Source organism: Oncorhynchus gorbuscha, linkage group LG01, assembly GCF_021184085.1.
Source record: "Oncorhynchus gorbuscha isolate QuinsamMale2020 ecotype Even-year linkage group LG01, OgorEven_v1.0, whole genome shotgun sequence".
In the NCBI taxonomy this organism is placed as follows: Eukaryota; Metazoa; Chordata; class Actinopteri; order Salmoniformes; family Salmonidae; genus Oncorhynchus; species Oncorhynchus gorbuscha.
In genome coordinates, this window is record NC_060173.1 from 9038144 (window position 1) to 9051733 (window position 13590).

At 46.6% G+C, this 13590-nt stretch overlaps 1 protein-coding gene across 1 annotated transcript in view; it reads right to left on the reverse strand.

Moving 5' to 3' along the window:
* Positions 1-823: 823 nt before the first annotated feature.
* LOC123996162 (G-protein coupled receptor 22-like) overlaps positions 824-13590 on the reverse strand; it is a 26873-nt gene continuing 14106 nt past the window's right edge. The window contains exons 3-5 of the mRNA XM_046299652.1: positions 4692-4833; positions 3453-4481; positions 824-1941 (exon numbers count right to left, since the gene is read on the reverse strand). Of these exons, the coding sequence (XP_046155608.1) occupies positions 1762-1941; positions 3453-4481; positions 4692-4829 (1347 nt within the window). The 5' untranslated portion in view covers positions 4830-4833 and the 3' untranslated portion in view covers positions 824-1761. The remainder of the gene's footprint in view (positions 1942-3452; positions 4482-4691; positions 4834-13590) is intronic.

The window sequence follows — 13590 nt, forward strand, 5'->3', positions numbered from 1 at the left end:
CGGTGTTGTATCCTTCCACCGAACTATGGCCCCCGAAGAACGGTGTTGCATCGTTCCAATGGAGTTTCAGACACCTGTAGAATCGATGCCAAGGAGCATTAAAGCTGTTCTGGCTTGTGGTGGACCAACAGCCTATTATTAAGACACTTTATGTTGGGGTTTCCTTTATCTTGGCAGCTACCTGTATATTTACATTGCTGTTGTGGAATGTGTTTCCCTTGTTTTTATCCCGACCTGATGAAACCTAATAATTAGTCCTTTCTTAGAGTCAGTGGCGGCTGGTGTCATTTTGTTTGATGTGTTTGATGTTGCTTTCCATTTTTTTTCAACGTCAGCCATTTACCATGAACCTGTCCTCCAATTTCTCCCACCGCCAGCCTCCTCTGCTTTGAGTTTTTAAAGAGTCGAGGACAAAACAGACCGATGAATGGCTGAAAGCAGCGTCTGGCCTTCCTTTCTCCTCTGACCACAGAACGTCAGCCCTCCTTTCTCCTCTGACCACAGAACGTCAGCCCTCCTTTCTCCTCTGACCACAGAACGTCAACCCTCCTTTCTCCTCTGACCACAGAACGTCAGCCCTCCTTTCTCCTCTTGACCACAGAACGTCAGCCCTCCTTTCTCCTCTGACCACAGAACGTCAGCCCTCCTTTCTCCTCTGACCACAGAATGTCAGCCCTCCTTTCTCCTCTGACCACAGAACGTCAGCCCTCCTTTCTCCTCTGACCACAGAACGTCAGCCCTCCTTTCTCCTCTGACCACAGAACGTCAGCCCTCCTTTCTCCTCTGACCACAGAACGTCAGCCCTCCTTTCTCCTCTTGACCACAGAACGTCAGCCCTCCTTTCTCCTCTTGACCACAGAACGTCAGCCCTCCTTTCTCCTCTGACCACAGAACGTCAGCCCTCCTTTCTCCTCTTGACCACAGAACGTCAGCCCTCCTTTCTCCTCTTGACCACAGAACGTCAGCCCTCCTTTTCAGTTTTCCGACAATCCTACATGTTGAATCACCACCGTCCGTTCGACAACCGTCAGGTGATCTGTTGCACACTGTCAACGTTCCTTATTGTGTTGTCTTGCCCTAAAGTAGTTCATTCATTCAACAGATATAGAATGACGATAATTCATTCAACAGATATAGAATGACTAGATTCTAGGATTCATTCCACAGCATCCTCTGAAGACATTTCTGTCTGGTCTCGTTGTCCGGGACTTAAACCTGGGTCCAGCGACTGTCAACCCAACACCTCAGCCATTACACCAAGAGATCCAGTTTGTTTTTCCTGGATCAAAACGGGACTTAGGTGATGGGCATGGTGGGGGGGGGGCATGGTGGGGGGAGGCATGGCCATTTTACACATTTTGACAGAGATAAAATCTCATTTCCTGCAATTCTACACATTCTGCCTTGGTTTATGCTATCTGAGTGACTCGAACGTCATAACAAATCAATGGGGGCCTCATGCCATGACAAAAATACTCCTGAATGCATCATTTTTTGGAGCTTTAAATTCTCCCTGACTGTCTAGCTTTCATTTCGGTGATTGTTAGTTCTCAAACAAAATCTTAGTTAAAAAATATATGTATTATCTTTTCAACATACTTTATATCTGGTTTAAGCTATTTTAAGTTTAAGCTGAAAACGTTTTCACATCCCGAAAATGATTCGTTTGAACAAGAAAATGACGCGGTCCGCCCAAGACTTTCCTCTGCAGACAAAACCCTGAGATCTGGACCTCTGGACAAGGTCGCTAAGTATTCACTGTCATTCCACAGCATCCTCTGAAGACTGCAGACATTTTTGCCTGGCCTCGGCGTCCTCGTTGATGGTGACCTTCTTGTTCCTTTTGGGGTCAATCCAGGAGTTACGTACGACCGCGTTGTTGGGCAGCGGGTCGGCCTCTATGATGCTCACCACCCTCTTCTTCATCTTACTCTTCAGAACCTTATAAGATAAGATCAGATAAGATCAGATAAGATAATATAACAGAAGATAAGACAACAGATGATAAGACAACAGAAGATAAGACAACAGAAGATAAGATCAGATAAGATCAGATCAGATAATATAACAGAAGATAAGATAACAGATGATAAGACAACAGAAGATAAGATCAGATAAGATCAGATAACAAAAGATAAGACAACAGATGATAAGACAACAGAAGATAAGATAACAAAAGATAAGACAACAGAAGATAAAATAAGATAACTGAAGATAGGATAGACAACAGAAGATAAGATAACAGAAGATAAAATAAGATAACTGAAGATAGGATAGACAACAGAAGATAAGATAACAGAAGATAAAATAAGATAACTGAAGATAGGATAGATAACAGAAGATAAGACAACAGAAGATAAAATAAGATAACTGAAGATAGGATAGACAACAGAAGATAAGATAACAGAAGATAAGACAACAGAAGATAAGATAAGATAACTGAAGATAGGATAGACAACAGAAGATAAGACAACAGAAGATAAGATCAGATAAGATCAGATAACAAAAGATAAGACAACAGATGATAAGACAACAGATGATAAGACAACAGAAGATAAGATCAGATAAGATCAGATAACAAAAGATAAGACAACAGATGATAAGACAACAGAAGATAAGATAACAAAAGATAAGACAACAGAAGATAAAATAAGATAACTGAAGATAGGATAGACAACAGAAGATAAGATAACAGAAGATAAAATAAGATAACTGAAGATAGGATAGACAACAGAAGATAAGATAACAGAAGATAAAATAAGATAACTGAAAATAGGATAGATAACAGAAGATAAGACAACAGAAGATAAAATAAGATAACTGAAGATAGGATAGACAACAGAAGATAAGATAACAGAAGATAAGACAACAGAAGATAAAATAAGATAACTGAAGATAGGATAGACAACAGAAGATAAGATAACAGAAGATAAGACAATAGAAGATAAGACAATAGAAGATAAGATAACAGAAGATAAAATAAGATAACTGAAGATAGGATAGACAACAGAAGATAAGATAACAGAAGACAAGATAACAGATGATAAGACAGCACAAGATAAGATAACAGAAGATAAGCTAGTATCAGATAAGATAACAGAAGATAAGATGACATAAGACAAGATAACAGAAGATCAAGATAAGATACCAGAAGATCAAATAAGATATTCATTCATTGCACCATGCAATATCTACACCAAACAAATACACAATAAAAACACGACAAAATACACACACTACACACTACCCACTAAACACTACACACTGAAAGCATCGTCAACAGGCTGTAATCTGGGCTGTGGTGTGTGTGTGTGTGTGTGTGTGTGTGTGTGTGTGTGTGTGTGTGTGTGTGTGTGTGTGTGTGTGTGTGTGTGTGTGTGTGTGTGTGTGTGTGTGTGTGTGTGTGTGTGTGTGTGTGTGTGTGTGTGTGTGGCAGAAGTGGGTGGGCAAACCTTCTGGAACTTCTGCCTGGTGAAGGCGTAGAGAAGCGGATGGAAGATGGTCGTCCCGTATGCCATGACCAGGAAGCCCAACCGCAGCTTGACCGTGAAGTCGCTGGGGCCTACGGTCAAGATGACCGTGTTGAGGGCGGTTATGGGAGTCCAGCAGAGCAGGAAGGTCGACACGATGAGCATCGACATCCTGAAGACTCGTTTCTGGCGTTCTCGTCGCTCCCGGTGGCGTTTAACCGCTCGTCTCAACGCAATGATGAGGGAGACGGAGGTCCGCATGCCCATCGGGGGGAGAGCACGGCCGCTGGGCTCGGATGGCTCCATGGCCCCGTCCGTGGCCTGTGACGTCATAGCCGTCATGGAGGGACCTTTTTTCCTCCTGGCCTTCTTCTTCTGCGACGCTGTGTGAAAGCGTGTCCCAATGCGGATGTTGAGTGCCTGGAGGATCTTGGAATAGGTGACGAGCATCACAACAGCAGTGAAGAAGAAGATGGGGATCTGGACGAGTAGGTGATAGTAGAGTCCTAACTCTGTGTAGTATTGGTTGGTGTGGGCCACTGTGACTACATCCGCTAGAGTCTGGTTCAGCTCCGACTGGCCTGGGGCGAAGAACCCCACCTCCATGAAAGGCACCAGGAAACTGAGGAACGACAGCACCCAAATGGTGGCCAGTAGAGCCAGGGCTCGGCCCATCGTTAGGACTCTATTCGCCGGTTTCACAGAGATGTCGTACCGGTCCAGGGTAATGGCGAGTACGTTGGCTGCCGTGCCGACACTAGCGAACGACACGCAGGCCTCGTGGAAGCAACAAACCAAGGCTGTATCCCCCTCCAGAGACAACAACAACACCACCATGGTCAGTGGGATGCAGCAGACACACACCAACACATCCAGGACGTGAAGGTTCATGGTGACGATGTTGGAGACCGAGGAGATCAGGTTGGACTTCATGCAGTACAGGGCCAGCACGGTGAGGTTGGAGCTCAGGCCCAGCACGATCTCCAGCATCAGGAAGCCGGTCAGGGACACCTGAGTGAATTAATTAATGAATACTTTATAGCCCCGTATAGGAATTTGTCTGGCAACAATACAGGAATTACTGTTATAAATCTTTCTTAAATAATCATTTCTCCAAAGATCATGATTTTATTCCAGGTGTAATCTGGTAAACTATCCAGATATCACGTAAATACGGCACATATCTGACCTACTTCAGACAGACATACGCTGTAGGTGTACCTGGAAGGAGATGGGGTAGGGGTATGGGTAGGGCGTGGCTGGAGCACTGGTTCTGCTGATGGGCTCGGCTGCGTTGTCGGTGACGGTGACGTTGCTCATGGTGCCTTCTTCTCTCTCCAGAGGGGGAAGGATATGCATTATCCTGTAGCGGGGGGGGGGGGAGAGGGATAGTGAGAGAGGGATAGTGAGAGAGGGATAGAGAGAGAGGGGGAGAGAGAGAGGGATAGAGAGAGAGGAGGAGGGAGAGGGGGAGGGAGAGAGGGATAGAGAGAGGGATAGAGAGAGGGATAGGGAGAGGGGGAGGGAGAGGGGGAGGGAGAGGGGGAGAGAGAGGGATAGAGAGATTGATAGAGAGAGAGGGGGAGGGAGAGGGGGAGAGAGAATGAGAGGAAAGGGGAAGGAGTGAACGAGTGGGATATAGAGAAGAAGAAAGAAAGTGAAAGGGAGTGTTTGTGAGGAGAGGAGGAGACAGTAAGGGGTTTGATTAGAAAGTACACCTTACAGAAGCTCATCTGAATCTCAAACACTGCTTCCTTGCAACTGGGACATCCGATTCTATTACACAGAATGAATAAATCATTTTGTGAGTGAAATCAAATAATAAGGAAACATTTTCTCATTGGGGCGGCAGGGTAGCCTAGTGGTAAGAGCATTGGACCAGAGGGGCCTCATTGGGGCGGCAGGGTAGCCTAGTGGTAAGAGCGTTGGACCAGAGGGGCCTCATTGGGGCGGCAGGGTAGCCTAGTGGTAAGAGCGTTGAACCAGCGGGGCCTCATTGGGGCGGCAGGGTAGCCTAGTGGTAAGAGCGTTGAACCAAAAAATGCTCACAAAAATGCTGAGAGCGTGCCGGAAAGCAGAATATAGTTCTAGTTTGTGCAGAGCATTGATAATGAAATACACTGAGTACACAAAACATTAGGAACACCTGCTCTTACCATGACAGACTGACCAGGTGAATCCAGGTGAAAGTTCAGATCCCTTATTGATGTCACTTGATATATCCTTTTCATAAGTGGAGATGAAGGGGAGGAGACGGTTCAGCCATTGGTATGGCGAGGCTCTAAGCTGACATATATAAGTGTTTTAAGACGTTTGTACTACGGGTCATTTCTATATTTGTTTTGGAATGTCTGGACCCCTTTAAGGTATACATTTAAAAATATATATATATATTATTATTTGATAAAATCTAGAATTTGTCCTTGACTACTATAGCCCAGAGAAACGCATTGAATAATAGATTCATGAATGGCAACAAAAAAATGATATCTCGTAAGGAATGAAGTTTTGAAGTAGCTGTCCTATATCTAGAAGACATACGGAAGCTCAGGAAAATGTTGTTTTGTATTTTTTCAACAATCAAGAATGGTCCACCACCCAAAGGTCATCCAGCCAACTTGACACAACTGTGGGAAGCATTGGACTCAACATGGGCCAGTGTGGTATTTAACCTTTAGTTAACTAGGCAAGTCAGTTAAAGAACACTTTTTTATTTACAATGACGGCCTACCCCGGCCCAACCTGGACAACGCTGGGCCAATTGTGTGCCGCCCTATGGGGCTCCCAATCACAGCCAGTGGTGATACAGCCTGGAATCGAACCAGAGTCTGTAGTGACACCTCTAGCACTGAGATGCAGTGCCTTAGACCGCTATACCACTCGGGAGCCCATGCGCATAGTCCCGGGAAGAGAATCAACTGTCCAGGCATCGCAAGCGCCATGCTCAGGGTGGCAGGGTAGCCTAGTGGTTAGAGCATTGGACTAGTTACCGGAAGGTTGCAAGTTCAAATCCCCGAGCTGACAAGGTACAAATCTGTCATTCTGCCCCTGAACAAGCAATTAACCCCATAGGCCATCATTGAAAATAAGAATTTGTTCTGAACTGACTTACCTAGTTAAATAAAGGTTAAATATTTCATTTTTAAAATGCTCTACCAACTGAGCTACAGAGGACCGTGCTCTACCAACTGAGCTACAGAGGACCGTGCTCTACCAACTGAGCTACAGAGGACCGTGCTCTACCAACTGAGCTACAGAGGACCCGTGCTCTACCAACTGAGCTACAGAGGACCGTGCTCTACCAACTGAGCTACAGAGGACCGTGCTCTACCAACTGAGCTACAGAGGACCGTGCTCTACCAACTGAGCTACAGAGGACCGTGCTCTACCAACTGAGCTACAGAGGACCGTGCTTTACCAACTGAGCTACAGAGGACCGTGCTCTACCAACTGAGCTACAGAGGACCGTGCTCTACCAACTGAGCTACAGAGGACCGTGCTCTACCAACTGAGCTACAGAGGACCCGTGCTCTACCAACTGAGCTACAGAGGACCCGTGCTCTACCAACTGACCTACAGAGGACCATGCTCTACCAACTGAGCTACAGAGGACCATGCTCTACCAACTGAGCTACAGAGGACCATGCTCTACCAACTGAGCTACAGAGGACCATGCTCTACCAACTGAGCTACAGAGGACCCGTGCTCTACCAACTGAGCTACAGAGGACCATGCTCTACCAACTGAGCTACAGAGGACCATGCTCTACCAACTGAGATACAGAGGACCATGCTCTACCAACTGATCTACAGAGGACCCGTGCTCTACCAACTGAGCTACAGAGGACCCGTGCTCTACCAACTGAGCTACAGAGGACCGTGCTCTACCAACTGAGCTACAGAGGACCGTGCTCTACCAACTGAGCTACAGAGGACCCGTGCTCTACCAACTGAGCTACAGAGGACCGTGCTCTACCAACTGATTATTATTATTATTATTATTATTATTATTATTATTATTATTATTATTATTATATTGATCTACAGAGGACCATGCTCTACCAACTGATCTACAGAGGACCCGTGCTCTACCAACTGATCTACAGAGGACCCGTGCTCTACCAACTGAGCTACAGAGGACCATGCTCTACCAACTGAGCTACAGAGGACCGTGCTCTACCAACTGATCTACAGAGGACCCGTGCTCTACCAACTGATCTACAGAGGGCCCGTGCTCTACCAACTGAACTACAGAGGACCCGTGCTCTACCAACTGATCTACAGAGGACCCGTGCTCTACCAACTGATCTACAGAGGCCCGTGCTCTACCAACTGAGCTACAGAGGACCATGCTCTACCAACTGAGCTACAGAGGACCGTGCTCTACCAACTGATCTACAGAGGACCATGCTCTACCAACTGATATACAGAGGACCATGCTCTACCAACTGAGCTACAGAGGACCGTGCTCTACCAACTGATCTACAGAGGACCATGCTCTACCAACTGATCTACAGAGGACCATGCTCTACCAACTGATCTACAGAGGACCATGCTCTACCAACTGATCTACAGAGGACCATGCTCTACCAACTGATCTACAGAGGACCATGCTCTACCAACTGATCTACAGAGGACCATGCTCTACCAACTGAGCTACAGAGGACCATGCTCTACCAACTGAGCTACAGAGGACCATGCTCTACCAACTGAGCTACAGAGGACCGTGCTCTACCAACTGATCTACAGAGGACCCGTGCTCTACCAACTGAGCTACAGAGGACCCGTGCTCTACCAACTGAGCTACAGAGGACCGTGCTCTACCAACTGAGCTACAGAGGACCGTGCTCTACCAACTGAGCTACAGAGGACCCGTGCTCTACCAACTGAGCTACAGAGGACCGTGCTCTACCAACTGAGCTACAGAGGACCGTGCTCTACCAACTGAGCTACAGAGGACCCGTGCTCTACCAACTGAGCTACAGAGGACCGTGCTCTACCAACTGATTATTATTATATTATTATTATTATTATTATTATTATATTGATCTACAGAGGACCATGCTCTACCAACTGATCTACAGAGGACCCGTGCTCTACCAACTGATCTACAGAGGACCCGTGCTCTACCAACTGAGCTACAGAGGACCACGCTCTACCAACTGAGCTACAGAGGACCGTGCTCTACCAACTGATCTACAGAGGACCCGTGCTCTACCAACTGATCTACAGAGGACCCGTGCTCTACCAACTGAACTACAGAGGACCCGTGCTCTACCAACTGATCTACAGAGGACCCGTGCTCTACCAACTGATCTACAGAGGCCCGTGCTCTACCAACTGAGCTACAGAGGACCGTGCTCTACCAACTGAGCTACAGAGGACCGTGCTCTACCAACTGATCTACAGAGGACCATGCTCTACCAACTGATCTACAGAGGACCATGCTCTACCAACTGAGCTACAGAGGACCGTGCTCTACCAACTGATCTACAGAGGACCATGCTCTACCAACTGATCTACAGAGGACCATGCTCTACCAACTGATCTACAGAGGACCATGCTCTACCAACTGATCTACAGAGGACCATGCTCTACCAACTGATCTACAGAGGACCATGCTCTACCAACTGATCTACAGAGGACCATGCTCTACCAACTGAGCTACAGAGGACCATGCTCTACCAACTGAGCTACAGAGGACCATGCTCTACCAACTGAGCTACAGAGGACCGTGCTCTACCAACTGATCTACAGAGGACCCGTGCTCTACCAACTGAGTTACAGAGGACCCGTGCTCTACCAACTGAGCTACAGAGGACCGTGCTCTACCAACTGAGCTACAGAGGACCGTGCTCTACCAACTGAGCTACAGAGGACCCGTGCTCTACCAACTGAGCTACAGAGGACCGTGCTCTACCAACTGATTATTATTATATTATTATTATTATTATTATTATTATTATTATTATTATATTGATCTACAGAGGACCATGCTCTACCAACTGATCTACAGAGGACCCGTGCTCTACCAACTGATCTACAGAGGACCCGTGCTCTACCAACTGAGCTACAGAGGACCATGCTCTACCAACTGAGCTACAGAGGACCGTGCTCTACCAACTGATCTACAGAGGACCCGTGCTCTACCAACTGATCTACAGAGGACCCGTGCTCTACCAACTGAGCTACAGAGGACCGTGCTCTACCAACTGAGCTACAGAGGACCGTGCTCTACCAACTGAGCTACAGAGGACCGTGCTCTACCAACTGAGCTACAGAGGACCGTGCTCTACCAACTGAGCTACAGAGGACCGTGCTCTACCAACTGAGCTACAGAGGACCGTGCTCTACCAACTGATCTACAGAGGACCGTGCTCTACCAACTGAGCTACAGAGGACCGTGCTCTACCAACTGATCTACAGAGGACCATGCTCTACCAACTGATCTACAGAGGACCATGCTCTACCAACTGAGCTACAGAGGACCGTGCTCTACCAACTGATCTACAGAGGACCACATTGGCAAGCAACTACAGTCTATTCTACTGATGTCAAGGCCGTCTATCTTGTGGCACCCCTATGGGGTAATGCACTACACAGGGAATAGGGTTACATCTGAAGGATGTAATGGACATAATAGTGATTTTCCTTCTGCTTCAGGCTCAATCCGACTTCAGGTTCTGAAAGATAAAGCCTGGAGCAACAGGCAGAAAAAGCTCATTTATTTTTCCGAGACTTCACAATAGCAGCAGCAGGGGAATTGGTAATAGCAATAGCAGTGGCTTACGGCAGTCTGAGAATTATATGTAATATAATTATTGTCAACATAAAATAGTCATGTAATCATAAATATAAAAATAATATAAATAACTGACCTCTCCCCCTTTTAGCTCTGAGTGACAGCTACTTTATTGAAGAAAATGTACTTTCATATCTGTAATATGTGGTTGTCCCATCTAGATATCTTAAGATGAATACACTAACTAAGTTGCTCTGGATAAGAGCATCTGCTGAATGACACATTTTTAATTTGAAAAATGTAAGGTTTTATACCAATTTTCTGTAAAAATGGCCTCTAAAATTTACACTATATACAAAAGTTTGTGGACACCCCTTCAGATTAGAGACTTCGGCTATTTCAGCCACATACGTTGCTGACAGGTGTATAAAATCGAGCACACAGCCATGTAATATCCATAGACAGTAGAATGGCCTTACTGAAGAGCTTAGTGACTTTCAACGTGGCACTGTCATAGGATGCCACCTTTCCAACAAGTAGTTTGTCAAAAATAAATCCCTGCTAGAGCTGCCCAGGTCAACTGTAGTGCTGTCATCGTGAAGTGGAAACGTCTAGGAGCAACAACGGCTCAGCTGCGAAGTGGTAGGCCACACAAGCTCAGAATGGGACCGCCGAGTGTTGAAGCGCCTAGCACATAAAAATTGTTCCAAACTGCCTCTGGAAGCAACGTCAGCTCAAGAACTGTTCATCGGGAGCTTCATGAAATTGGTTTCCATGGCTGAGGAGCCACACACAAGCCTAGATGCGCCTTACCAAGTGTTGTCTGGAGTGATATGAAGCTTGCTGCCATTAGACTCTGTGGCAGTGGAAACTAATTCTCTGGAGTGATGAATCACGTTTCACCATCTGGCAGTCCGACGGACAAATCTGGGTTTGGCAAATGCTAGGAGGACGCTACCTGTCTGAATGCATAGTGCCAACTGTAACGTTTGGTGGAGGAGGAATAATGGTCTGGGGCTGATTTTTCATGGTTCGGGCTAGGCGCCTTAGTTCCAGTGAAGGGAAATCTTAACGCTACAGCATACAATGACATTTTAGACAATTCTGTGGTTTCGACTTTGTGGCAACAGTTTCGTGAAGGCCCTTTTCTGTTTAAGCATGACAATGCCCCCGTGCACAAAGCAAGGTCCAAACAGAAATGATTTGTCGAGATCGGTGTGGAAGAGCTTGACTGGCCTGCACAGAGCCCTGACCTTAACCCTGACCTTGACCTTAACCCACAATATTCGCACTTGTTGCGTTTACAACTTGTCTAAGTCTATCTACAGATTAGAGCCAGTGTATTGACTCTTTGAATGGAATGTTGGCATATTGGCAGTTAATTTGAAAAAATGCATGGGATCATCCCTTTAATAAAACTAACTGGCTAGCTATCTAACAAACATACAATGTAGGGATATTCTTCACATTCATTGTTTTACACAGTATCTTATCACAGCACTGGCAAATCGTGGTCGACCAACTCCCGGACCAAAATGTCTGACCTTATATCCCATCATAAGAAGGTTCCTGTCCCTTCTAGTATTCTAATTCCTATTTCTATGAGGGTGACCTCCAGGGCTTTAATGGGGGCTGCTGGTGGGTGTAATACACCAATAAACAGTAGGTTAATATACAACATTATTGGGTAATTCTCATTAACACATTGAGTTGTTATGTGAATTCTAATCAGAGGGCGTCATTATGCATTGATTTATTGACAATGTTGTCCGCGTTGAACATTATATAATACATTGACATGTCTGTTCTTTCTTTGTGTACTGTTCGTATACAGTTCCAAATGAAAATGCCCACCAATGTTGGAACAGTCTAACTTTTTAACAAATCTAAATGGATTTAATTCTACAATGCTGTAGCTGTTCCACATGAAAGATGAGGGTTAGTAGTAGCAATACAGTCCAGAGAGCTGACAACCTCATGCAGCCCCAGTCCCAGAGTTTACTCACCCTTCTCTCCAGCTCTATCTGAGCCCCAGCAAGGCTCCGTAGTCAGGGAGCTCCCCAGCTAGACCCACACAGACAGGCATCCGATTCAGGTATAATGTCACCATGAGATCACCACAGAAGAAGGCTGCTATATTTCCAAGGAGGCTGCTATGCACCCAGGGAGGCTGCTATGCACCCAGGAGGCTGCTATGCACCCAGGGAGGCTGCTATGTTTCCAGGGAAGCTGCTATGCACCCAGGGAGGCTGCTATATTCAGCCAGGGAGGCTGCTATGCACCCAGGGAAGCTGCTATGCACCCGAGGAGGCTGCTATGCACCCAGGGAGGCTGCTATGCACCCAGGGAGGCTGCTATGCACCCAGGGAGGCTGCTATGCTCCCAGGGAGGCTGCTATGTTTCATGGGAAGCTGCTATGCACCCAGGGAGGCTGCTATGCTTCCAGGGAGGCTGCTATGCACCCAGGGAGGCTGCTATGTTTCCAGGGAAGCTGCTATGCACCCAGGGAAGCTGCTATGCACCCAGGGAGGCTGCTATGTTTCCAGGGCAGCTGCTATGCACCCAGTGAGGCTGCTATGTTTCCAGGGCAGCTGCTATGCACCCAGGGAGGCTGCTATGTTTCCAGGGAAGCTGCTATGCACCCAGGGAAGCTGCTATGCACCCAGGGAGGCTGCTATGTTTCCAGGGCAGCTGCTATGCACCCAGGGAGGCTGCCAAGCCAGAGAAGCACCTCTCTGTCCTGCCACCAGCAATGCTCCTCTCTTCCAACAATGAACCACTAAATGCAACGCAAGTAACTATTGGACTGGCGGATTGGACAGGACTGCTAGTTGGCTGTGGGCTTCATCCAGTCGTTAATGACTAGAATATTTGGGTGTCTATAGAATATCACGACGAGGATGTCCAGTACTGCAGAGAGGGAGGGAAGAGAACACACCTGGATATCTCTCTCTCTCTCTCTCTCTCTCTCTCTCTCTCTCTCTCTCTCTCTTTATTCAATTCAATGGGGCTTTATTGGCATGGGAAATATACATTGGCAAAGCAAGTGAAATAAACCCAGTCTGTATCTCTATAGCGTTGTTTTTGTGATGGTGGGAGCGTTGATGACTGGATCACAGATAAACTCTCGGAGCCTCTGGATCTCCTGTTCCTGAACCCACGGTATTATTCCCACGGGTGGCAGAAGCCAAGCCACGACTACAGAGGCCGCTGCACAAAAAAAAACAAGACAAAGATGCTTCCTCTTCCTCTACAGTGGGTCTGAATTCATTGAATGCCGGCCTATCAAGTCAAAATAATTTAATGCAACTGAATTTACAAATCCTTTAGAATCCAACGGTAGACTGTGGAATCCAACGGTAGACTGTGGAATCCAACG